Genomic DNA, 26,917 nt, shown 5'->3' with positions numbered 1-26,917 from the left:
TGGCAGACTGTGAAGTTTTCTTCCCAGCTTCAATAAGACTCAATGGCCACAGAACACTTTTTGTTTCCTGTGTTAATTTAATCATACAAATATTCATTTATACATTAAGGAAAAAGCTTCCTTTTTCATTTCTCATTGTTGACCCCCAATGTGCTATCGTAGGACTTCTCCCAGACTCAATGAGGCAACACACCATCCTGTTCTACACATGCACTCCCCCCAGAGAGAATAGACAGGCTGCAGAACCACCCACTCACTCACACAAGAAAAGAAATGAAACACACAACAGAAACCCAGACACGGGACAGCGTGCATTCCCAACCCTGCAGGCTCCGGCTGCTCTCCAGCCCACACGGGGACAGCACTGCCCACCCCCTGCACAGCACCAATGCTCTGGGGCTCAGCTCACACCTTGGCCATGCTCTGACTCTTCCTGGGCTCACAGAGGGTGCAAGGAGCTGCTTGTGCCCAACACAGGGATCTGACCTTAGAGAGCATAGATGGATTTTGCAGCATTGTCCCTTGCTGTAGGGGCAGCGGGTGAGGAAGGTCTCCCTCCTGCTCACGACAGATGGGTGCTCAGCAGAGGCCGGAGCTGCAGCCTCCATCACTGCACCCTCCCATACAGCCCAGCCCCATGGGGGTGATGCAGCCTCCCAATGGTTTCCTCCTATTTCTCTCAAGCCTGAGCTCTATGTGTATAACCATAACCCCCACAATGGCTCCTGTGAGCAGCAGCAATCCTGACAAAGCACGCCATTGGTTTCACCTGCCTGATGTTAAAGCCTCCACCAGTTTGAATGCATCAGCCCTACAGAAATCAATACGGATCCCAGTGCCCCCCACAACACCTGAACATCAGATCTCTCTCTTTAAGATCAGGAAAGCTGACAGCAAGAGCAACACAAGGGCTGGCTGTACCACTGTGCTCCAAGGAACCACAGGAGATGAAACCACCTTTGGCCTGAGAGAAACAGCTCTTATGAGAGGAAAAACCCAGAGGTAGAGCAGCCTCTAATTTCAATGTTCTCCCACTGTCACATCAAGGGTTACAGCCCAGACTCAAAGCACTGCAGCTCTGCACCATGGCTTGCAGGGATCATCCCCACTGCTGAGTGCTTACAGCTCCCCAGGGAGCAGCTGCAGTGTGAGCAGCACGAGGCTGCAGGGGCTCAGCAGCACCTCAGGCCCTGCCTCCCTGCACACCCTGGAGTGAGCAGCTCCTGCCATAAGGACACCATGGGTTGGAAACACTCGGGAGAGTATTGAGATCTGTGCTGAACAAGTTTGCCTTGTGAGTGGGAAAGCACAGGACTTCTTGGGGTGCATCATGCAAGCTTTTCTCAAGAAAAGGAAGATTCATTCTTAGCAGGAGCAGCACAGGAACACAAGCGTGGCAGCCATTCACTACACAAAGAGCAGACGTGCCCAGGAACAGAAAGCTGAAGTGGGGAGATCTGAGGCTCAAGGGTCTCCCAGCTGATGCAAGGCAAAGGCTGCAGCACCAGCTGCAGTATGACACCAAGGTCTTATTTCCTTCCCCTTCCACTCCACAGCTGACAACGGGAGCTAATAAAGATAAGGGATCACCTCATCATCTGGGCAAACAGCAGCCTGCAGCGTTTTAGATGCTTTCAGAAGGGCAGTGGCAGTTCTGTAGATGTGATGGTCAAGTTCATGTCTTCTGAGCTCGGCACATTCACCACCTGCTCGGAAAGGAAGGATCCACTTGCCCAAGCTACGATGCAGCAATGCAAACTACTCCCTAAACTGGATGCTGAGAGAATACAACTTCAGCAGGGCAGGAAGATGTACAAGACAAGAACAAAACAATGCAGTGGCACCAAGCAGTGCAGCTCTACCTTCCATGGGCACGTTCCAGAGCAGCTCAGTCTGGATCTGTGCCACTTCCCCAGCTCAAGCAGCTGCTGACATGGACCCGGGTCTGTCCACCAAACCACACGTGCTCCTAAAGGTCCAATCCTTCCTCTGCTGGAAGCAGAGAAGCCCCATTGCCCTCCACAAGAAGCACCTGTATGCGCTGATTGGCAGCTGCAATGCAAACTGATCCCTCACTGAAAACAAACCAAGAAGAAAACGCCACTCACACCATGCAGCAGCAAACCTGCGCTCTGCTCTGAAGGGAACCTGCACCAGAAGGACTTGGAAGAAGGTCGTGGGGTATTTGCATATCACTGTATCTTTGGCAGATGGCTCTTCTGGCCTGTGGGTTTCCTGGTAAGGTTGTGCCCCCATAGAAGGGCCCATGGGGACACAGTCCCTCAGGAACCCAGCAGGGCGTTCCCCCTCCCTTCACACTGGGCTTTCCAATCAATAACTCCATGAAGATACACTGGAGGAACAGCAGAGCAACCCGTATCTTTAGAGGAACACAAGTCCTCCTCTAGCAACAAGCCCTGCAGAGCCCGTTGAAAAGGTGAGAGCCTCAAAGCTATCCAAGCCAGGATGGTAAAGGCAAACGAATACAAGGCGACAGAGTGGAATCCAGCTGCTGATTCTAACTCTTGCTCTACATTCAAAAATGCAAAGAATTAGCCTCTAAGCTAATGCTTCCTACCAGGAGAAAGGAATCCAAACTTACACTGTATGAGACAGATGGCAGATCCAAAACTATAAGGGCGTGACTTGCAAAGCTCTGCGACTACCATCGAGTGAATTACAGCTACGGAAAAACAGCCTCCTCTTGGCACAAGACTGATACACTTGCTTGGTTGCTCTAGGCACAGCTATTGTACATCAAGAGTTAACAAAAGGAGCATTTTGAAATGCTAACCACAACGGACAGCTCTGGATCTTTAATAAATCTGTTTCTTATTAATGTGGTCGTGCACGTGAGCACTTTGTGTGCAAGAGGAGGGGAAAGGAGCCCTCCTGTTATCCTAACCCAGACCCAGAGACCCTCTCTTCAACCGTGATGCTGAGAGCTGGTCCTCCAGCAGGGCAATGGACAGCAACACTCAACCCAGAAGGGAAAGATAAAGACCCCAAAAGAATTAAGGAGATTAAGAAGCGGGTAAATAAAATCCAAAGATGAAATTAAAAACGCTGAGCCGGGTACGGACCCAACCTGCCATTAAAACACAAAGAAGTCACTGCATGAACCCGCAGAAGACGCCAAGCCAACAACGTCCATTGGTACCAAGCCAAGCATGGCAGTCCCACCTCAATGCACGCTGTCCCTTATCTAAAATATATCAACAGGAAAGAAACAAAATGAAACATTTGCTCAAACTACAACCGCTCCGTAGGCAGAAATTCTTTTAAAGATGGCTTTTTCATCTCATTTTCTCTTGGAAACTTCTCAAGCTACCCAACGATTCCACGTGAGAATGACTTCTGAAAAACAAAAGCACGGTGTTGGTAGAGTTTCCTCCTCACAGCATTAACCAGCACTCGCTGAACGGCAGCATTCACACACGCATACTGAGATCTTTCCTCCAGAAACAGTCTTAAGTTATTGGGCTTTTGATTTTGTTTTCTTCTTTATCCAGAAGGTGGAGGCAGAGAAGGGGGGTCCACGCTGGGTCTGTTTGCCACGTGAATCCCCCTCCTTCCCTCCCCCCCAAAGTCAGTTCTTTGTTAAATTCTCCTCTTGCCGATACCCGTTTTTTGTGTTTTAAGACTGTCCGAAGGGATAAGGACCGTGGAAACCCTGAAAGAAAGTTGGAGACAAAATCAATTTCAACAGGCAAGAAACAAAAAGCGCCGCTCAGCTTTGCCTACAAATAACAACCATCCCATCTCCCAGGGCTGCTGTATCGGATGCAACCCTTCACCCATCAGAGCAGCAGCCCCAGCTGTCCAGCCTTCCCAGGCACACAGAAAGGAGCTGCTCTCCCCTAACACACCAGCTGCCATCCACTTACCTCTTTCAGGTGTTATCTAGGCCAGCTGGCAGCCAGGCAAAATGCTCCTCGGGTGCTACAGGGCCACATACAGTAACTAATTATTGCTTCTACACCAGAGCAAGAGCCATCTGAAGATGATACCATCCTTGCAAGGCCAACAGCTGCAGCCTCACAAGTCTATTCTAAAGGTTACAGCAAACAGAGCGGCCACAGCTGATAGAAAAACCTAATTAAGAAGCAGCAGCATTTTGAAGGCCACGTTCACCCACACACACCCCTGCCCTCCTCACAGGAACAACACACATTTCTTTTTCCAAGTGAAAATCAGCCACAACATTTAAGCCAACAATTAAAAGCTTCCCAGGGAAGCCACTGTCTCCTCATTCAGAGTCTGAAGTGAACAGTGAGCCTTTAACACGGCTGGCATAAAGCAGCACCAACCACACTACCTTAAGATACATTGCAAAAGCCCAAGAGCTCCACTGGGTATCTGTCACAATGCCAGTGCTACCAGAAGCCAATGATTTTGATACAGCTAATGAGAAAAAAAGTGAATTCTTTTGTATCAAATGGCAAAATACAAGGCAATGGTCACATCTACCAGCAGCTCTGAAAACTCAGCCCGAAGAGGATCAGCAATTAAACAGGACCTATTACAAACTAATTGGGAAACATGGGAAAGAAAGCAGAGAGCTGGGAATTGCTGTTTGCAGGGGGAAACGTGCACAAGTGATGGGAAAACAAGCACATCTCAGCCCTAGGAGTACACTGCACTCCCAGTCTGTGTTATCGTAAGGGATAACCCCCAACAGATTCCACAACAGCTCCTCTGAAAGCAGGAGCTCCCACTAACGTACAAAAATACCATCATTGCCACCAACGGGAGGAAGAGCAGAAGGGAAACTGCATTAAAATAATATGAACTGGCACACATAGGTGCACACAAACCAAAGGACAGGGAACAAAACCAGCATGGAAAACACCAACCCAACAGCCTCATGTCAGAGGGGTTCAGCTCTGGTACCTGCACAGAGAAGGCAGGATTTGCTGCTTCCAACAGCCTGCACAGAACACTCTGTTTGCAGGCAGTGACTTCAAGCTCTCACAAACCCACAGTGGTCTCTCCAGGAACCTGCTCCCTCTGCTGGGTGCTGCCTGCTGCACAGCGCATCACTTGCATTTGTCACGGGCAAAACCTTTTTTGGTTTCATTTGTGCATCCCACGAGCCAAGGCATCACCTCATGGCATAGAACAATTAACACAATTAATCAGCACGTGATCCAGGCTGCTTCAGTCAGACAAGGGAGGAGTTAATCAGCCTCACTGGATGCAGAGGCAGCCCCAGCACAAGGTGATCAACCTTGTTTCCAGGGAAAGCCTCTGGAACTCCAAACACTACATGGTGTAGCACGTAATTTAAAGCTAAGCTATTATGCTAACAATGCGTTCATTAGAAACAGGGTTTTGCTCACCTTCAGTGTTAGATTACTGAGCACACAAAGCTTGGTGCTGCTTGCTACAGGCATCCCCAGATGAGCTCCTCTCCCCATTGCAGCAGTGCTAAGAACCTGACTGATAATAACTTCATGCAATGAATTTCATCACAAAGACAGACCCCAAAGTCTTTGGTCATGGCATTACCACAATGCAACGCTGCATCCGAGGAGCTCTTCGTTGCATTTCATTTACCTATGAGATTTATTAGGACACATGAGAACTTACAAAGGGTTAAAGGACTCGTTTCTTAAAGGCAGTGTGGACTTGGTTTGAGACCTGTGAGGAAAGGAACAGCAACCTAAGGAATTTCATCCAGGTGCTCTTATGAACAGGGGAATCATTCAACTCCCTTTCCAAACAGAGTTGTGAAAAAGCAGAACCTTTTTACTTAACACCAAAATGAAACCCAGATGAAGTTAATCTGTCATAAACCATCACAACGCAGGCTTTCAAATAGCTATCTTTATTTCACCTTTGTAACTGAGTCAAGATCAATACGAGGTACACTCGGAGAGAGACAGGAGTTTGATGCACAGCTGACAAGCACTACAGGGCCAGTGGAGATGTACAGAAGGACACGAGGGCTCAGCTACATGATTAAGTTACCACGCAACAACCTTGCTCCTGTAACTTAATCAACAGCGTGCTTTTAGTCTGCAGAGATAAGAGGCAGGGAAACCGGTGGCCTGCAATGGAGCGCAGTTAAGCTAGAATTGCACTGTACCCATTTCCCACAGGCCAAAAGCACACAGACTATTTGTTTTCATGGATGAGCTAACATGCAGCACCCAAACATGTTAGTCTTTCACCAGATAAACAAACAGGCTCATGCAACACCAATTTAACCTGCATAAGCTATGCAGCAGTGTGGCTGTCAAGGTCCAGCTCCAGTAGTTTCAAGTCCAATGTTCTCCCCTTTTTGCTCTAAATCAATTTATAGGCAGGTGTTAACTGGCCCAATTTAAACCCAGACACCAGAATAGAGGGAGCTTCTTGTCTACACAGAAATAAGCATATTTCTGAGGCGTCTTCCTTACGTACAAACAGTTTGGTACCCAAACAGGACTTTTTTCCCCACTGGAAACTATCTGAAGTCATTAGAGCTACTCCAGCAACTCACTGCAGTGCCCTGCTTTGGCAGATGCAAACTGCCAGCAGCAGCTTTTAGACTTGGAAGGGGGAAGTCAGTGAGAAAGCTTGCAGGATGGGGGAGGTTTGGTTTCCCCTCAGTATATAAAACTGCCATTTAGCACAGATCAGAGTTCAGCTGCACACAGAATGATGATGGGGAGCATAAATACAGCAGGGGAAATAAGGTGGCACTCTGAACTCCAAATATGCTTGTATCACATCAGCTTTTAAGAACAGTGTGAGCAATGAACAGAACAGATTAGCATCAGACAACTTGTAGAATGCCTTTTGTCACAGCAGTGACAATGCAGCTTGTTTTGTATGGGCAAATCATTGCAGGTCTGAACTTCTATACACAGTTTTCTGCATTACAAAGAAAGAAGCAAGACCTCAATTCACATGGGCAGGCAACTAAACTCAGCAACAGATTTATATGGTTTCTTTTCCATAGATAAGTGACAAATACAATATGAATGTCAGTATATGGCTATCCACTTCAGATCTTCGTTTAGACATTACATCTGTACATTTCTTTTCTTCGTTAAGGAATTTAACTCTAATTCCCCGGGCTCTAGAAGGCTGCACCTTGTGCTTTTAATGTAAAAGACTGTCACAAAAGAGCAGCAGTGACCTCGACACTCAGTTGCTATGAGACAGGAGCGAGTAAATAGAAGGAAACTATATTAGCCTCATCTCTCTCGAGAATACAGAGAGAAAGCGATGCCAAGGAGGAGAATAAAATACCCAAGCATGGGTATATGTGGATTCTAATACAGCTCATCCCTATCCGGAGATAAGCATCCTACTCTGCACTTAAAGCACGTTTGATTCTAAGAACATGCAAAAACTCCACTGGGAAAAGATAACAACATGCTTCAAGCAATGCCCTGAACACAGACCCCCATCCACCACCTTCCAGCAGTTCATTTCAGAAGGTGAGCGAGATGGACCCAGGGAAGGCATCCAGCACAGCAGGAATAAAGACCACATCAGTTCCTTCCAACCTTGTCACAGGTTTCATCTTTTCTGCTTATGTTTTTCCCTAGGAAAGTTTCCTTCACTGAGCACAGCATCCATGGCTGCTGAGAAAAGCTCTCTGAATGCTCCCACATGTACAACACTGATCCACCAGCCTCATTCAGCAGCAGATGGCACATCAGTGTCACAGAGATCCTGGCTCCACTGGGGAATTTCAGAGGACAAGTCACACCTGCTCAGCTGCACCAGAGCGAGAACTAATACAGACAAGGTCTGCAACCTTCCAGCATGTTTTACAACTGCAGCCACCAGAAACAGCCCGTTTCACCTCCAGGATTTCATGGTCTCACGCAGCTGTGTGGCTGGGGTGCTTTGTAATCTCTGCAGAGGGGAAACTTCCACACCAACCTGAGAAATATTAAGGGCTCGCATCCCTTTTAAATGAGACACAGACCTTAACTGAACCTTAACCTCCTCCTTTATTGTATCTCACCAGATGGCGTGCTGAACACGACTAGGAATTCAATCCACTATCCGGGGGCTTGAAAGCAAATAAAAAGGTTCCGCCCAAGCAGGCTGAGAGACAGAGCTTGTACCCAGAGATACCTGCACAGCACCTGCTGATCAGGTGGTTTAATACTTCTAACATCACTCCAGCATCCACTTCACATGAGCCTCAGCTGCTCACACTGCTGCTTTATAGGAAAAAAATAAAACTCTTCCTGAAGGCTTCAAATCCTTCTGGGAAGGGAGGAGGCACCAACAGTGCAAGACCTAAACCAGGGAAGGCAAGTGTGTTCACCTGACCACCTCAGATGAGACCAAGCATCCAGGATGTCAAAGCTACTGAGATCCGTGCACTACAGAGACAGTGCTGTACCACAGGTAATGCACCGAGTATGAAATCTGTGGCATAATGCTTCTTGCCCTGGATAGAAAGGGCACATCTGGAACAAGGCTCTGATCTCCACACCTACCTTTAATAATGGCTTCCAAACAAAAGCTAACTTGTATTATGTCACAAACAAAACACTGTGAGAGACAAAGACATCGATTAAAAAAAACAACAACAGGCCAGTGAACATCTCACACAACCCATCCTCCTTCCAGAAGTCATCAAAGAAAACAAGAAACAAGATTTATCTCAGATCTACCCCAAAACCACCCACATGCTGTGAATATAAGGAGGAACAAGAAGAGAAAGAAGGCTGCTTACCCTGCGTCTGGGGTCAGGCTATAATGACTCATCCCATAAGAGTCATGTTTGTGAACTTTGGGTTCCTAGCTAGACCAGTTCTCTTAAATTTAACGAGAGCATCTTTGTAGTGCCTTACTCTCCTCCCTGGCTTTTCTCCTCTGCAGTATATCTGGCATGTGCTACAACCTCTGCATCTCAAATAGGCACAATATACTCCTATATTCTTCCTTTGAAAAGCCAAAATAATTCTACTCCGCAGCCAAGAGAGCCTGTAGATACACCCAACCTCCCGGCACTCACATCACCCTCATTTCAGTAGGAAGGGCAAGGAATCTTCCATAGGGAAGATTCTGCAATCCAATTGCCAAGTCCTGCGCTCAGAATACAGGCAAGGGGGGGAAAAAGATTTTAACAAAGAAGTTACCTCCAGTCTAAAGCTGACCACCAAAACAGAAGAGTTCACCCACCTAAATCAAACCTGGTATTTACACTGTGAAAGGCTCAGGCAATTCCAGCATCTCACTGCTGCATCTGAGTAACTCGTACTTCCATCCCCCTCCCCACCAAACTTTGCTGGGATACGTGCAACAAATAACAGCAGGGCAGCATTCTCCACCCAGAGCTCCTGAGGTGAAGTTTATGCAAAGAAACTTATGGATGCCTCTGCTAAGGCAGACAACAGTCCATCCATCCAGAGAACGCCACTATGAAAGCGTGCACTGCCATCCAACAAGTAACTTGTGAACAGCAGTGGCTTTCAGTCACTGTTAATCCGGGCTGTATTTGAGTTGATAGGTGAAAGGCTTTGTTAATCATTTCCAAAGCCATCCATCTCAGCTCCAGTGAGTGAAAATCCCAAAGCAGAAGCCAACAAAGCTTATTAATTGATTGATCTTTGGGGTGCAAGACACAAAAAGGATGATTGGTAGCCTGTCAAATAGCTACTCTCATGCATGCCATCAGTTAAAGAAATGCATAGCTTTGGTGCAAAGTAGGACACTACAATATGATCCACTGGTAGAGGACAGGGAGTTCATCCAGTTAGGAACTAAAGTGCTGTAGGTGAACTAACATCAGGGCTTTATTAAGTCATTCAGCAACCAAGTGTTATTGTCCTACACAGCCTGCTTAAAGTACAGTGAAGCATTTTTGAAGGATTTTTAAAATCAAAGTAGTTTGACATACGACAGCACACACCTACACATACTGGCTGCATTAACAGGTGGATTCTGAACTGTAAATAATCCTGCAATTCATTTGTCACACACAAGCAAATAAAAAGTCAAAATATCACTCAGACTCTCATAGCATCCACCAAACAAGCTTCTGAGAGAGGTTTAAAGCAAAGATAATTTAAAAGTCACCTACAGTTATAAACAAGACAAGGACACAACAATAGTCCTCTGACTGATCGCTTCTGGGAGCAAAGCACTGAGCTCTGCAGTCTCCCCACACCAGTTTAAAAAGAACACAACAGAAGTCGTCTGGTTAATCTCAAGGTTTGGAGGTGTGGTTACTTTTTGTCTTTTTAATTATGTAAAACTCAGGAACGCATCTTGAGAGATATTTTGACTTATTTGCACATGCAGCTGGAATAGGCTCCAGCTGCTGATAGTTACAGCACCCAGACAAGATTATATAAACTTTAAGAAGGACTCGAAGCAAAAATAAAAAGAAAAGGTGGATCTGGTAGAGTCTATGAGAGGCAAAAGTATTTTAATATAATATGAGGAGTTGGCAGAGTCGGACAGTCAAATTCAAAACCTTCCTTAGCAGGTCTGGCAGAAGCAGAAGGGAAGGGCTTTGCAGTTTGTAATGAAGAACTATTACATACATCACAGTCTCATCACCTACCCATTCTCCTGTTCTCCCAGGGCACCTACCTTACTGTATGTCACTACCGACAAGTTGTTCGAGTGACTGCTGGGGGAGAGATTTACAGAGTTTTGTGACAGTCCATTCTGATCTTGTTCAATTTGGTCAGGAGCAGGCCCCCACGTGTTTTTGCTGATTGTGCCTAGCTCAGAACCCCCAGGGTCTTTTAGGTTGTTTTCATCTGGTTGCCTGTTCTTCTGTGGAGAGGCGAACGGGTTAAAGTTTCCTTCTACCTTGCGGTGCGGTTGTGTGTTGAACTCCGTTTCAAAGGATGACAGCTGCTGTGTTACTCCTAGAAGTCCTCCAACTTCCACGCTGAGGATCACCCAGATGACATCTGAGAAGGAAAGACACATGGGTCATTATTGGGTGGAGATTATGGAGATGGGGAGAGGAGGAGAAAAAACAGGACATGAATTCACTCCTTTATAAGAGGGAAAAAAAAAAAAGATTGTTGGTAAAGGCAGTTTTTTCTATTGTTCAGCATTAAAAGGTTTGGCTCTTAAAAAACCATTTACAGCAAGAAGGGTTATTTGGAAGATAAATAGGTTTATGACAACTCGCATTAATCTCTATTCTAGTCCCACGATGCCCCCAGTGGACACCTACCTGGACTGCTAAACCATTACACAAGTTTGCAAACTACCGGTTAGAATAAGAATGTACTTAAGTTCTTACATAATGCACGTGTCTTTTGTACACAGATAAGATTGTTTTTCTACTTGCTAATTTATTTGCACTTCATGCAAACTCTATGGCATATTAACAGAAATGCATTTCTTGACACCTATCCAAATTCAGTCCTATTGCTTTTTTCCCCCCCTCCTTTGAATGTGCTCCAGATCTGTTTTGCTGTATGAAGATAGAAAAGTAAGAACAACAGCAATACTTAATCTCAGCTGATCTCATACCAGGACCTCAAGCAACACCTAACTCAGGTTCCAGCTTTTACACACTGCTGGCCTATAAGGGGCCCTTCTGTCACCACCAGTGTGGGAGACAGCAGGTACTTCTGTGCAGTTTTACCACTACCACTCCACAAACAGCTTTCATGCACTGAAACTGTCCTTCTGGTCACTCACCACGAGCAAGGCAGCTCGTAAGCTTGCATTTTGTTAACTCAATTAATGTCAGTAAGATGCCACCCTCCACAAGCCAAGCTGCTCAAACAGGGCAGCAGTTCCCACACAGCACTTCTAGCTCCCCCTGCTGCACGCCTGACCAAAACCCAGCAGGCACAACAGCCCTTGGTCTCACCTTCCTGCTGGATCTGAGCTCAGGAAATAAGCACTAAGCAGAGGAAGGGCAGCTTCAATTCTAAGCTCACTCGCCAACAAGATTTTAATTAGGTGGCTTTCTTTCAAAGTGTGGAATTTGAAGAAATTTAGTGAGATCTTAAGCTGTTTGTTGGCATGCCTTGGATTAATAAACACACAGGCTGGTGGCAGGCAATGCAAGTTGGACAGGCCTTTCTACCTTTCGACCTAATTTATGCACACATTTCAAGGACAGGTTACATCCACTTGCAACACAGCAGAGCCTCGCTCCTGCTGACAATTCTGCCACAGAAGTGGAGCAAAGAGTTATTTCTGACTCCCAGTGCTAACATCTCTCACTCAGAACTACTTGGGACACTCCCAACTGCCAAAACAGACACAAAACTGTTCTCAGTATAAACTACAGCTGGCTAAAAATGACTAAAAGACTCCAAATGAATGAAGGTGCTGGTGGCTCAGCACGAGGCATTGCACAAAATGACCAAAAAGTGATTTTTTAAGCACAGAAAACCAGTTCACAGTGGATGCACCAAGTTTATCTATTAAAACTTTTCCAAAACTTGGGTTTATACTATTCAGATTTTATGTCTGTGTGTAGTTTGTGATGATCAGCATTGAAAAACTTGAAAGAATTCTGACAGGGTAAGAATCTCAAGGAGAACTGTACAGGTTCCTTTACTTTTAAGAGCTTTGTGTAATCTGCAATTCATTCCAGTGTTTAGAAAACAGTCCTGTGCTGACCAGGACAACAAGGCAGCTTGCTCGATGTTTTCTCTGATTTCTATATTTAGGCTCAGAGCTGGCAGACCTCTCTACCTTTCTGCTTTTAGTCAAAGCACACTGAAGGCAAGGCAAGCTTTCTGCCTTTCAGTTCTAACTGCAGTGAGCACTGCCCACCAGACAAGCAGAGCACAACGTTTGCAAGATGGAAATCAAGGTCAGTCCACAACTGTTAGTTTGGTTCTCGTATCTTTGCACAGCACGGCGTCATGCCAACAGCAATAACAATAAATCACACAAAGATCATCGCTTTGTTATCTGAGTAGTGTCTGCAGGGGAGGCAGGAGCATCCTTTCAGTGTATAATGGGAATATCATGAAGAAATGCCACGAAAGGGATCACTCACCTCCATAATACAGTCCTGTGGCAGTGCACATTCGCCACTGTCCCTGATACATTCCTGCTGTGCTGGGGCTGCACATCTGAACGCTGACATCCGCAATCTCCTGGGGCTCCAGAGACCTGACCATTACCATGTTTACATGGCCAAACTGGTCTCCCCCAACGTACTTCAGACAAACTCCTGGAGGCCATACCTCCGTCCCTGGGATTAAAAAGAAGAAAAAAAATTAGTGACAGTGCAGCAGGAAAAGGTGCTGTGTCCATTTTTATGGGTCTGGATGAAACACTCATTAAACAGCTGTGCAACTGTCAAACAGTTAAAGGAATCCCAAGATATATTTATCACAGCTGGCAGTGGATGCAGAAGAATACAGTCTTTAGATAAGGTTTAACTGGTCCACTTTGTGACCAGCAGGCAAAATCACATCTGTATTGATATAATCTCTAGCTCTTCTTTATGCAGGAGAATCCTCAAAGTCACAGCGCAACAGCTGCAAAAGGAAAAACCCATAACTGACATTCACTTTATATTATAGGCAAAGAGTTGAGACATCATTTTTCTTGTGCTCATTTCTGCCTTTCTATGTGTAACTCCTGAGGTTTTCAACATCAAAATATACGTTATTAACTGAAAGTGCTGGAAGCATTTTCTTCCAGGCTCCTTCCTCAGGCTGTAAAGTCTCGAGAGGAACTCATACTCTGAATTAAAATCGAAGAGCTGGTAGTGTTTTTTTAAAGGAATTCGTACCCATTCATGCACCAGCTCTTCTCTCAGCCTTCCATAACGGTGCTAAATTGCAAGCATGTGATTTATTTGTGGAGAGCCCGAAACAGTTAACTGAAGGAACCACCAAGAAGATTGGAACCATTCAAAGTCTATTCTGAGGCCAGAGTGGTGGATGCTGATCTGACCTCAGGTTACCTCCAGGAGCACCTTGCAAAGGATGCAGAACAGCTTGTCTGCTAATTTAATCCCTGAGGATGCTTCAGTGAAGACATGGCAAGGAATGGCTTTTTAGCAGAATCCTTATTTATGGAAGCTCTCAATCTAGCAAGGAAATAAAGATGTGAACTAATAACATTGGATATTCAGAGTGGAGAACACACTGCTCAGCCTTTCCTCATACAGGAGATGCTCCATACCCTTTGAACATCTTTGTCGCCCTCCACTGGGCTCTTTTTAGGAGATTCCAATGTTTTTTAGAACTGAGGAGCCCAGAACTAGACACAGTGCTCCAGATGCTTTGTACAACAAAGCACCCCAGGCCTTCTAGGCCACAAGAGCACCCTGCTCCTCCCCTGCAGGGCAGTCCCTGACCTGTACTCATACATCCAGTTATTCCTCCCCAGGTTCAAGACTCCACACTTGTCCTTGTGGAACCTCATCACGTTCCTCTCTGCCCAACCCTCCAGTCCACCCAAGTCTCACTGAATGGCAGCACAGCCTTCTGATGTGCCAGCCACTCCTCCCAGCTCTGCATCATCAGCAAACTTGCTGAGGGTGGACTCTATCCCTTCATCCAGGTCACTGATGAAGATGATTATGTCATTCTATTTCAGTACACTCATCTGTCAGGAGATGATGAATTGCAGTAACTGTCCTGCATGCAGAGCCAGCAGCAGCTGGGGGTAGAGTGGGGAGAAGAAATAAATCTTAAATCCTGCTGGTCTTTTAGCACTGCTTCTATTATACAGCCTGGTCTTTGAGCAGACAAGCCAAGCATTACCCTGGAACATATCAGAGCAGGGCATTGGTTTTTAATAGCACAAAAACCTGACTGAATGTGGCTTCTTGCTTGCATGCCTAAATTTGACAGCCTCCCAGAGCTGTGCTTGTCATACCCATGAGACACCGAGTGCTTGGGTGACACATGCCTCAGGTATTTCTTGTTCTAGGACTGAAGTCATTTAATCAAGGGCTCCTGTAGAGCTGTTAAAAACCTTGGCCTTACTTCAGTTATCTACCTAACAAGCAGATATTATCTAGGAACACCATAGTCTTTTGATATTATATCTTAATTAAACCTTAAAATGGTTTTAATATGCTTTGGTTCTGCCTAAACTGTAGTCACAACACAGTGTGTGGAGGTGCATTTAACTAAAACATGCCTCAACAGCACGGTTTGAACAAGACTTGGCCTCCAGCACCAGGCTTCGAGCACAGATGTACTTTTAACAAGTTGGGCTTTAACCCACACAGAAGCCAAAACAAATTTTGGCCTCGCCAGGAGCTCGAGAGTCAAGATGAACTTCTTTTCCCCATTGCAGCAGCCCCGTGGATTTCAGAAGGTCAAACACACCACAAACAATCAAAAACGGTTTGAACAAGGGTGTTAAATTAAGGCTGAATTTGCATTTAGGAAAGAATACGTGAGAGGAACAAAAGAAGGAGGAGTCTGAAAGGAGCTACATATGGGGCTCAGTCATAACTCAGACAATTTAAGATACTAACAGTGGAGAAACAAGATCTGTCAAGCTATCTACATTTTAAGACTTGTTTGAGACAGTTATGAAAGTTTTCCAGTTAATTTTGCACATTACTGGAGTTTAAGCAAGCTCTGTTTGTTACCCTCCTATTTTACTAAGTAAAAAAAAAAGGCAGAAAAAATGAATTGAAATAATTTTCTTCCTAGAATATGGTGCTTATAAATCAGTGCTCTCACATGCACCCTGCTCACATCCGATATCCTTAGATTTTTAATAGGATTTTAGTCTTTGTTACACTTCAGCATTTAACACAAACAGCACTGAGCACTGCAGTCACTTCCATGACACTTGCACAGCTGTCTGTTACTCATGATGATTCATGGTATTACACCTTGTTGTGCTATCATTCTTCACAAAAGTGCAAGCAGGTCAATTAAATTCAGACACACGGGTTAAACATTCATGCAACATCCTGTCATTGCAACAGTCAAAGACGTGGTATTCCCCTTTGCATCCTCAGATCTGACTGTATCCCTAAAGATTAAGTGCTGTGTTTTGCCTATTCTCACTACGTGACCTCACTGCATGAGGCATCTATTGACCTGAAGGTGGATTCCATTTGTCAAGTGAACATGAGGCTAACTAAGGATTCACAACCTATTTTCAGATTTAACTTCCATTACAAAAACAAGAGAAGTACCTCATTTTCTATTTATATGCCTCTTCCTCCAAGAGTTTCCTAGAGCTTTTGTTTCTGTGATGACAGGAGGAAGAAGAACTCCACATCTAGCCACAAAACATAAGTGCTGACGTAGGAAGGGTAACGCAGAGAGGTCGGCAGGAGACCTCCTTCAGCAGCAGTGGCTCTAACCCAAGGTAGATTCATGTGGCCCTACTGCCTTAAGCAGCAACTCCCCCATTAGAACTGCCACCCTATCACATAATGCACATTACACAGGTTTTGCTCCAGATAGACTTACCTGTGTTTTGTATCCTCCATGTTTTTGTAAACTGGGTGTCGGGAGGGATGGACTCTCCCTCACCTATGGTGACATCTTCAACAAAGGACATGGAGGGTACGTTGATGTTTGGACTCTCAAAATCATAATAGGCTCCAATGGCGGCTTGTAGATTCCTAGAAAGCAAAAAGCAGCTTATAATCTTAAGCACAGGAGGGTCAGGTTCTGACAATTAAGTACAGATATTATCCAGATTATATTAGCTCTGCTGCTTGCATTTTCCTAAAGCTCCCATCACCATCATACACGGAATTTCCAAGCTATCAGAAATCAACACACAGCATTTTACTCTCTGTGGACAATACTTCGGGCCTGATTCTCATTTTCTTAAGAGTCTGTAAGGCCTTTGAGCCATTAGCTCTCTCTCGAGACCTGACAATAAGCTGAAATGACAGTGAGGTTAAGCATTGTACACAGTGTGTAAACAGAGCTGCTTCTTTACCGGCCTTGTTTCCTTGGCTAACTTCAAGAAGGCTCAAATTTGGCGTAAAAGGTCCAAAAGACCAAAGAATGGACACACACAGCTAATTCTGAAGGCTAAAGAGAATCAGTAGCTATGGATCATAACTCAGGCTTTGCCACTCTTGGAACAGGCAGTCATAAGAGCTATGAGCACTCTAAGACTATTTATTAATCATTAGGAGTCTCTGGATAGCCAGGGCTCAAAGGAACTCAGAGACCATTGAGACAAGCTTTTATTCCTCCTGAATAAAAACAAATGACACTGGAAGCCTGTGATGCATTACAGACACTCAGAAAGCCACAAACGCTATTGATTCATGGTCACGGTGTGGCTGAAACTCCAACGATAATTAATCTGAAAAGAGGAACAGTCAAACAGGAAGAGGATCCGTGAGTCTCAGCTGCCATTCCACGATATGCTACTGTGCCATTATGTAAGTGTTTTGGCAAGGCATGTAATTCCTCTGTTTACGCATGTCTGGGAGGTTGTGGCCCTAATTTACATGTTGTGAGTAAGTGCTGTGAGAATGGAGATGAGTAAAATCTCTCCAGAAGCAATGGGCAAAGCAATGGGCAAAGCAACCGCTTCTTTATTCATCATCTCAGAGCTACTCTGCTTTTTAAAGCGAGACATGAAAACCTTCCAGAATCAGGAATCAGCACCTAAAACAAAAGGCACCAGGAGGAGCTGCAGTAGATGGGAACGGCCATTTATTGTGTGTTAGTGCTGGTTGGCGGGGTGTCATGTGTCCAAATCAAAGCCAGAAAGCCAAGGCGAAAACAAGGAAAACATTTGCAGCGTGACCCTGAGAAAAAGCAAACAGAGAGTTTGTTGGACTGGCTGCCAGCTGGAAAGAGCCTTGAAACGGTGAGCAAAGAAACTGCCTCCTGTTCAATTCCTACAGCATTCAAGGAAGAAACCAAAGTAATAGGCAGACATGGAGTAAAACCAGAAGTGCATGGGAGAGAAGCATCACTGATTGCTGCTCACATGGGACCCAGAGCTGTAGGACTCCCACATTTACAACTCTGGATTTCAGACCAGCAGTGATTATTCAGCCCGAGGCATTTTCTACTTAGGAGTGTCGGGGCTATATTTAAACAGACAGCTCAGCCCCATGCAGCAGGAAGGGCGCCTGCCACATCAGCCAATAAATAAAGACAAATGCTCCGTTTTCCATCACTGACCGCCTGTTGCTGATACACCACACCAGATTTACATAACTTGCACAAGGGCTGAGCCTGGAGACTCCTGTTCAATCAAGCAGCTATTGCTACAGCCTCAGATTTCACTTTGATTTCTTCCTGCATTATAGCAATCCAAGGCAAAAGGTATTGTAAGAACGATACAGGACAGCAATACAGCTCTTTCTCTTCCCGATCCACTCAGACACACCGTAGTGCATGCTATGGGTGCTGGAATCAGGAGAAATGACGTTTTCCTGACATTAAGAAAGAGAAAATAAAAGTTCCAAGAGGCAGATTGCTGCTGTAACCCATGGTAAGGCAGCCTGCGCTGTGTTTTGTTTGCTTGGCTGTAAATATGCTTCAAAGGTAGTGGGCTATTTGTGCACATAGGCTCCCTGCCAACTTTCTTCCCCTCCCTGTGTCATATTTCATTGCTTGCTTTGCCATTGGGAAACAGCTCTGCAGCACAGTTAGCTTTCAACTCAAGAACAGCACATGCTGAAGAACAGATTTGCCACCCTTCTGTGACCACATCTCACAAAGGCACCTCCCTGCTCCCACTATTTTGACCAGTGGGTTTGGTTTGGGGGGCAGCACTTGGGTGTGTTCCAATACACAATGGCCCCTCAGCTGGAGAACTAAAAGGAAGCTTCCAGAAACCAAAGAGAAATCGAAAGTAGCAAGAACCAAAGTCAGGATGACAAAGCAAATCTGATGGAAGTTCAAGTTCTCCAGCACAAGCAGCTCAAAGAGAAAACCACTGAGCACCACGCTGCCGCAGCAGGTACTCACAGTGCTCACATTCTAACCATTCTCTGCTTACACAACCAGCAAAGACAGCAATGTCTCACTGCCAGCTTTGTTTCTGCTCATTCCAAGCAAGACAACTCAGGTATCAGTGTGAATGCAGCCCTTTGCTTGAGGGCCACGTCCAGAGGTCACAGCTGCAGAACGCTCAGCCTGATTACTCACCCATCCTGCAGACTGAGCACGGTTTGTAGCACTGGATGCTGCTGCCTTTCTACTGTAAGCACAATATTTGTGGACTTCACAAAGAAAGGAGACTTTGAGGTCACAGACACGAGTCCCTGATGTTTGCCTATATATATCTGCTGTTATTATTAGGTCTTTACCCTCGTGCCCCAGATATAACTGCAGAGCACCAACTGCAGATCCTCCCGGGATGGGAATGAGGAGTTAAAACTAAGAGGAAGGGGTTATCATTTGAAAGCTTCTGCTCACACATCAATGCCAGCCTGGTTTCGCTCCCAGGTGTGACTTGCACCACACTTACCCCTCTGCTCCCTGCCATGTGATACCAATTACTATTATAAACCAAACAACTTTGGAACTGTAAGATGAGCGTGCCCAACCCAGCCGTGCAATTTACATGGCTGATCCATCCTAATGACAGGGATGGCCACACTTCTGTCTCACTCACAGCACAGCCCTCCAGGTGCCATGCTCTCCCCAATGAAGCAATTTGGCCCTTCCAGGAGGGCAGCAGGACTCGGCCGGGCTCACAGAGCAGGTCTGGCAGGGTTCAGCCTCAGCCTCCTGCAATCAGAAATCATGCAGCAACAACGTGAGCCTCCTTAGAGCCAAAGCAGAGCTCTGGTTCAAGTCCCGAGAGCGACATTTTGGAAACAGGGAGGTGAGAAAGGAGCAAACAAAGACTGGAGCTTCATGTCATCAACCAAACCCACTCCAGCTCCGGGTACCACGCTCCTTCCTCTCCAAACACATCACACGTCTCAGGTACAAGTGCGCTCCCATCAAGGTGTACCCACACAACGGGAGAAATGGGTCCTTTTCAATCCATTCTTCTCCTCCACCGTTTGGTTTCAGGCCTCGGGAGCTAAATTACAGCAGAAGTTAAAACCTTCCCTGCTAATAGCTCTGGAGATGTCCCTTAACAACTCTTAAGTGTTTGCGAACAGGCGGGTTTATCTCCAGCCATTCTCTGCCTTCCCCGTGTTTCTTCCAGACAGCCCTTTGTTATGTTAAACCAATATATTTAGACAGTAATTACTCCCAATTAACTCGGTCACCGCGCAGAATTCAAAAAGAAAAGGAACTCTTCCAAATCAATTCACCAAGCAGAGCACCCTTCATCCAACCTAATGGTTGTGCAAGGGAGGAGCAATATACGGGTAATTGGAAATGATTCTTTTTGCTTTTAATTGAATCCGATTCCTCAAGACGAGAAGGAAGAAGCGTGGCACTGAGACTCACATCGGCCTCGAGCAGAGCAGGGAGTTGTATTTGGGTTTGGTTTTCAACCCAGCATCCCTGTAACATGAAGGCACAAGAATTACACTCCAAAGTAACAGTTACAGTAGAAAGAAACAACTCGATGGTTAAAATGTTAACGGTGTTATAGGGATCTTTGACAAATGGATGTGGTTGCAGATGGCTGCAACAAAGTGAACACCAGCTTCTATTTCTCTCCCTCTGAGCAGCTCCCAATTCAAAGCCAGGCATTTGTTGTGAGCACTGCTCGGCCTCAGCACTCACATATGGCACAATGTGCCCAAAGCTCAGGGGTTATCACCCAGAAAGATGTGACACAAGGGCTAAGTGATAGAGCACAGTGCCATCCCAGCACCACACAGCTCTGTGTAGGCGGCTCTGTATCTTTCCATAACTGAATTCTCAAAGTCGGCAGCTCTTGCTCTCATTGCCTAAATGCAATATGCAGCGCAGCACCGTGATACCCAATGAGGCATCTGTGCTTCAAAGCGAACATGCAGAAGTGATGCAACAAATGGATCGTTCCTTCCTCCTCAATCATGGAACTTCTTTGCAGGTACAGGTGGAAGAGACTAAAAACTGGAAATGCTTAGCTTCCAATAACACCGCTTCTGAAAGCCACATTTGTATGTCCATTATCTTCAGTCTTTATCTCTCCTACACTAAACCATGAAGCTGAGAAACTAAGCTGTTAGACTACCCAAAAGGAGGGAAGCTGAAAGCTCTGAACTGAACTCACATAGCTATAGAGGGAAGAAAAAGGCAGCTATTAGAGCCAGCTAATTCAGAGCTTATGCATTTCCCTTATATGAAGCCACAGAAAAACATTTCACTGTTTCAGCTGAAAACATCCAGTTCCAAAATGTCCACAGAAACCTGCCGTGACCAGCAGCTGCACTGTGCAGAGATAGCACAAGGAGAAGCAGAGAGGCACAAGGAGGCACACCCTTGTCAGGACTCTCCCAGCAGTCACTTCCCCTTATCAGGCTTTGAGATACAAACACAACCCAGCCGTTATCGCAGTCCCGGCTCCCAGCTGGGCTCTGCACCTCGCCTGACAGCCCCATGCAGCCTGTGACTGAATCAATGCTATGGGGCAGCTCTAAGCCCCCATCCCCAGCAGCTGAACCCCTTAAAGCAGGAGGTCGGGAGCTTCCAGTCTGGGGTGAAACCTTTGGGAATGTCCCAGCAGAAGCTGCTCTCTGAAAGTGAGCAGGAGATTCTGTAACTGCTGATTCCTCAGCATAAACTATGTCACCAATCTATAATTGTCTGCACTAAAGGGGGATTAAGATACAGAAACTGCCTGAGAACAAGTTCAGACAAGTAAAGCAGCCCAGCTGGCCGGACGTTGTATTGTACCCAGCTCCTGCAGTTGTCTGATTGCAGCTCCATCCCGTAACTAGGTGCACAGCACAGCTCCGTTGCAGCACAGTCTGCAGTTAAACACCATTTGAGATCCACTTTTAGCTCAAAATAGTCCTGGAGAGAAGAGTTGTTAGGTCTGTTCCTGTAAGGACAGCAGAGTCCATCTGTTGTTTCGTGGTCAGAGTTTAAACCTCCACCTTTCCTCTTCCTTAACACTTCATCAAAAGCCAAATGAACTTTTCAACCAGGTGCTTCACACTTCTCACTGCACTCCCTTCAGCTGGCCTCCACCTGCAAGCATTAATCAGACTAGTGGATTAAAACTTCAAACACGTGTTAAGTACAGAGGTGCATCAAGAACAGAAGACTCCTTGTTTTCCTCCTTAATCACCTGATATAGGGAGCCCATCACCTCCCCAGCAGGTGCCCAGAGCAGCACTAACCTGAATTAGTTCCCAGGACTGCAGACCAAACACAGAGAGCCCTGCTGCAATCAATACAAGCAGCCTTTGGAACAGCCATCTGATCAAAGGTTTGTTGGTGCAGGGCAGATGCACTGATGGATGCACATCCCACCTCATGTCCTGACAGTGCTGACGAGCTTCAGGGCAGTCCAGCTTTACACATCCTTCCTCCATGGTCTCATCCCACAGATTTTGGGAATGTAACTATTTGAAGGCTCAAATAAAATGATGACTGCATATACTGTACCAGCAAGCACACTAAAAGCTGGCTACATGAAGCTGGGAGGAGCTGGGGAGCTTTGGGCAACACCTGGTGACCTGCTTCTACCTGAGCTGGAGCTTTTCAAGCCCAAGCTCTTCTTGCCACGTGCCTGGAGGTCTCAGCAAAGCAGAGCAATGTTAATAACCTGAATGCAGGTGTTCATCAAATAGAAAAGCAGAGCCTGGATATGAAGAGCAGGGGTACTATGGGGCCACTCATTGTGGGAAACAGCCCATACAAATGGCTTCTGATGATGGATTTTGATGTGAAATTATGGCCCAGTGTTTCACCCAGGTGTACTTTGAGGATCTGAGTAGCTCCTATACTCCAGCACTCCATCCCAGTGATCACACATGCTTCCATCCACAGATCTGAGTTGTGCTGAGGTAGGATCCTAATATCTTTACTGGAAAGCAGAAGGACCCCAAGTCAGACCAAAAGCAATTACAGACTCCTTCCTAGCTCAAACATGCCCTGGGACTTACAGTCAATCACAGCCATTTCTGAGCAACATAGGTGGCTCATTCAACACTGAGCATCCAAAGCAGCCAGCACAGGGGGATAAAAACAGCAATTTAAGGCAATCTTAGTCTTGTTAGAAGTCAATATTCAGCCTTTTCTCTGCAGTCAACAGAACACAGATTAGAGCTCTGTATTATCCACCAAACCACAGAAATACGACAGCAGATGAAACCAGCCTGTAGCTGCAAATAAAGACAAGGAGACCTCTAGAAGAGACCCACCTTAAAGAAGGCCCCGAGGAGACTTCTGCCACCAGGAGCCAGATCGAAATAGATGAGCTGCACAGAGAACGTTCAACCCAGCACCACCAGATACTCCAACCCAAATTAATTGATTTCCCCGTGGAATTGAAGAAACCAACCACACACAAAAAGCTTCCTCTGCTCCTACACTCACATCATTCCTTAGTGCCAATGAACAACCAGGGCTATGCTGCCATTTAAGAACACTTCCAGCTACCCACAGACCTAGTGCTGCTCCTGCATTAAAAGCCTTGAGCAGGTATCCCAGCACAGATACGCTCAGTGCCTGACACGAAACAAGCACAGATGTTAAGGAAACAACTTCCCAAGAGGAGTCTGTGATGTAGAAGAGGCAGCCACGCTGAGCAGGACAGGCTCAGACAGGTTCCCAGCACTGCGGGGAGCTGCACTCAGCACCTACAGCTTCACCCCAGCACACAGCACTGCTGGGATCCCGCTGTGTGCCCGCAGGGGGATGGAGCTGCTGCTGCAGGCAGGGTGGGTTCTCATCCCAGATGTAATGGCAGCAAAACACCCTCAGCCTCCGTTCTCCTCCTGAAGATGGAATAACTTCGGCGTCAAAGCATCTGTTGGAAAAGTTCACTTTTAGTTTTAAACCAAGAGCCAAAGTTCAACCTTTCACCCAAACTGCAGGACTTTGAACAGCAAACAGTGACAACAGGCAGAAGAACCTGCACCCATCAGAGGGTCCTGGAAGATACACAGGGTACAAAGACACGTAGTCAGAGCAGCCCACAGTCAGAATCCAGGGTGTGATTCCAAAGAGGTGCAGCTCTAGGAAAGTGTTTAATAAACAACAGGGAAAAAAGGCAACTCCAAGCATTTAACCTGTCTGTCTTGAAGATCAAAGAGCACACTCAGATGCATGCGTTCACCTGGAGCATTTCTGCAGCACTGCCAATAAAATGAGCTGGCAACTTCTTTGCACTGTCCCAAACCTGATAAATACATGGGGAGCACATTGAGTGACTCCAGCTGGGCACACTTTTAAAGGCTCTTCTGTGTTTCTTCACCATCTCTGTACCGTTCTTTTGCTAGAATGAGCTGAGAAAAGCAGAGTTACAATAAGCCACCCCTCCCAGCAGCGCTGCTGATCTGCTTTAGGTGTTAAATACAATTCCTAATGAATAGGCTGGAAATATCATTTCAGAACACGCTGCAGCTCAGGTTACACACAGCACCATCTCAGAGGCCCACCACAAGGAAGTAGCTTCAGGCCTGTATGGTTATCAAAGAGCAAAGCCACATCTGGGAACAAATACTTTGTTTTTAACGAGCCCCTATAAAACATAGCCAGTAAGGAGAGCTCAGCCACCAAACAAGTGCCCTTAGCTCTAACACCAGCATGAATTCTGACACAGGGAATGAGGAAATAGCACTGAAATGCTGCAGCCTGGGTAAAAAAAGGGGATTTAATGGTGATAAAAAGAATCTGACCCTCAATTCTACACCAAGAAATCTCCTATTGTGCCAATGCCTAACATCAGTGGGCAGTGTGGATTACAGCACTAAGTGCATGGTGGGCTTTAACACAACAAAGGGAAGGTGCTTCCAGAATAGGGAAACTTGGCTTGGCTGAAGCTTTTTGCAACAAGAGAGAACAGGATTGGGGTTGAAGCTTTTAGCAACAACAGGATCGGGGTATTCAGACCCACACTGGAGTGAGGTGGGAGCTGGGAATGGGCCAGAAGCTGCCCAGCACCCAGCATCATCCTGGCACAGACACCCGAGGAGAACCAGCAGCACCTGTCAGCATGGCTAACCCCAGCATGGGCTGCTGTATACATTACACCAAGTTCAAAGATTGCCTTTTTTTATATACACACCCCTCCCCCCATCCAACAGGGCTAATTAACTAATCCTAATTAAAAAACCCTGTGATGCTATCAAATTTGTAGCTGCCGAAGTTGTGAAATCCAAGTCGTTTCGATCCATCCCTGGAGGTGCTGAGATGTGGCACCGAGGGACGTGGTTCAATGGGCAAACATGGGTTGGACCAAGTGGTCTTGGAGGCCTTTTCTAAACCCTGATTCCATGATTCTTCAACTGTAACTCCAACGTGTAATGTTTAACAATAGGGCTATGGGGTTATATGTGAGCTACTGTTGCTTTACTCCTACAGAAGAAAGCAGCGCAATGCCCAACACACCGTGGTTATACACAGCAACCCCAATAGTAACTAATTTCTGCTCCAGCATCACAGAAGAGCAAAACCAAAAGCCCCAAGTCACATTGCAAAGCACAGGTAGCATTATTTAGCATTATTCATATTCTCAAGACTATGTGAATGAGATAGAAAAGCATTTCCTGCCCCACATCCCTCCTCCAAAGCAAACTCCAGCTCTCCACTAGAGAAGAGGCCTTATTTGCCATCACAGCTTGTAATGCACACGCTATTATCTGTTATTCCCTTACTCCCTCTGCAGATTTGCAATATTTAATACAGGGCTGCAGGAGGAAAGAGGTGAAAAGAAAAAGTCGACCACTTTATCACGTCGCTGTTTATCAGCTCAGCAGCTCCACACAAGTTTTGTTCTGCTCCCAACTGTTGATATCCAGACTTTCAGCACAGACTCCCACTTTCAGACTGGAAGTTTCTGGAGTTCGTTTCGTGCTGTTAATGGCTGAGCAGAGCTCCCTCGGTATCTCCTGTTAATAATTGCTGGAACACAACGCACTGCACTTCCCTGCATCCTTTGCAGGGCCGGGATGTAAACAACAAGAAGGGCACTAACCCAAATACGATCCAGCTCACCAGGAAAGCAACCAGAGACGGGTTTAAAGGTGCAAGCAGCAATAAGGAGGCGAAGCCCACAGCTGGAGCAGCAGCAACACCACGCTGCTCTTTGAAAGCCGGGCTTCCCACACCACTCTCACTCCTGCTTTGTGTTTCTCACATTTCCCCCCAACCCGCACTTCTGCTTCCCCACTTGGAGCCTTCACAACGAAGTCCAAGCAGACACCAAGGCTGCGGAGCGCCCCCAAACAACGCCTTCCCCAAACAACTTCCACACAGCAGCTTTCCAACCCCTTCCCTCCACTCTCAGCCCATTTTAACAACCCCACGCAGCCTTCCCTCCCCATACCCTAATAGGGCCCTTTAGGAGCCCCCCACACCCCAAAAGGGCCCTTTAGGAGCCCCCCATACCCTAATAGGGCCCATTAGGAGCCCCCCATATCCCTTACGAGCCACTTTAACAACCCCCAGCCCTGCACAGCGGGATGGCGATGGTGGCAGACAGGCCCACAGCGGGGCCTACATCCCACACCGCCCCCAGGCCGGCCCTGGTTCCCTTCAGCCCCACGGCCTCAACCCCCCCCAAGGCCGAGGCCTCTTGGAGCAGCTGGGCCTCACCCCCCAGCCCCATATCGCCCCCATAGCCCCCCATGTCCCCCCATATTCCCCTATATCCCTCCATAGCCCCGCACCAGTTGGTCATATCGAGGAAGAAGGCGCAGCCCGCCGGGCTGAGCTGGAAGCCGAGGAGCCGCTGGAACTCTCCGATCAGCACGTCCTTGTCGGTAGTCCCCAAACAGCTGAACTTCTGCATCAGCTCCGCGTCCAGATCCACGTCCATCCCCTCCATGGCGATTCGGGCCCCGCCGCCCCGGGCTCGGCCCCGCAGCTCAGCGCCGCATGGGGCCAAGGGGGAGACGGGCTGGGGGGGGCGGGGGGAGGGGACACACGGGAGAGGAGGGGGCGCGGGCGACGCTCGGGCGCGAGCAGCACGGCGCATGCGC

At 46.7% G+C, this 26,917-nt stretch overlaps 1 protein-coding gene across 3 annotated transcripts; it reads right to left on the bottom strand.

Annotated features, from left to right (window-relative positions):
- Window positions 1-54: 54 nt before the first annotated feature.
- ILRUN (inflammation and lipid regulator with UBA-like and NBR1-like domains) lies at window positions 55-26,917 on the bottom strand. 3 transcript variants are annotated; one of them, XM_032449245.1, is made up of 5 exons: window positions 26,606-26,917; window positions 16,356-16,510; window positions 12,953-13,150; window positions 10,783-10,886; window positions 55-3,673 (listed from the first exon to the last, which is right to left on the bottom strand). In XM_032449245.1, exons 1-5 carry the CDS (start codon window positions 26,911-26,913, stop codon window positions 3,638-3,640), a joined length of 801 nt encoding a protein of 266 aa, XP_032305136.1. In that variant the 5' UTR covers window positions 26,914-26,917; the 3' UTR covers window positions 55-3,637. The 3 variants fall into 3 exon arrangements, with proteins under 3 accessions (XP_032305136.1, XP_015740652.1, XP_032305135.1); XM_015885166.2 differs by having other exon boundaries at window positions 10,558-10,886; window positions 26,606-26,912; XM_032449244.1 differs by lacking the exon at window positions 55-3,673 and having other exon boundaries at window positions 9,716-10,886; window positions 26,606-26,913.

Source organism: Coturnix japonica, chromosome 26 (assembly GCF_001577835.2).
Source record: "Coturnix japonica isolate 7356 chromosome 26, Coturnix japonica 2.1, whole genome shotgun sequence".
Lineage (NCBI taxonomy): Eukaryota > Metazoa > Chordata > Aves > Galliformes > Phasianidae > Coturnix > Coturnix japonica.
This window is presented reverse-complemented; position numbering and strand designations above follow the sequence as displayed.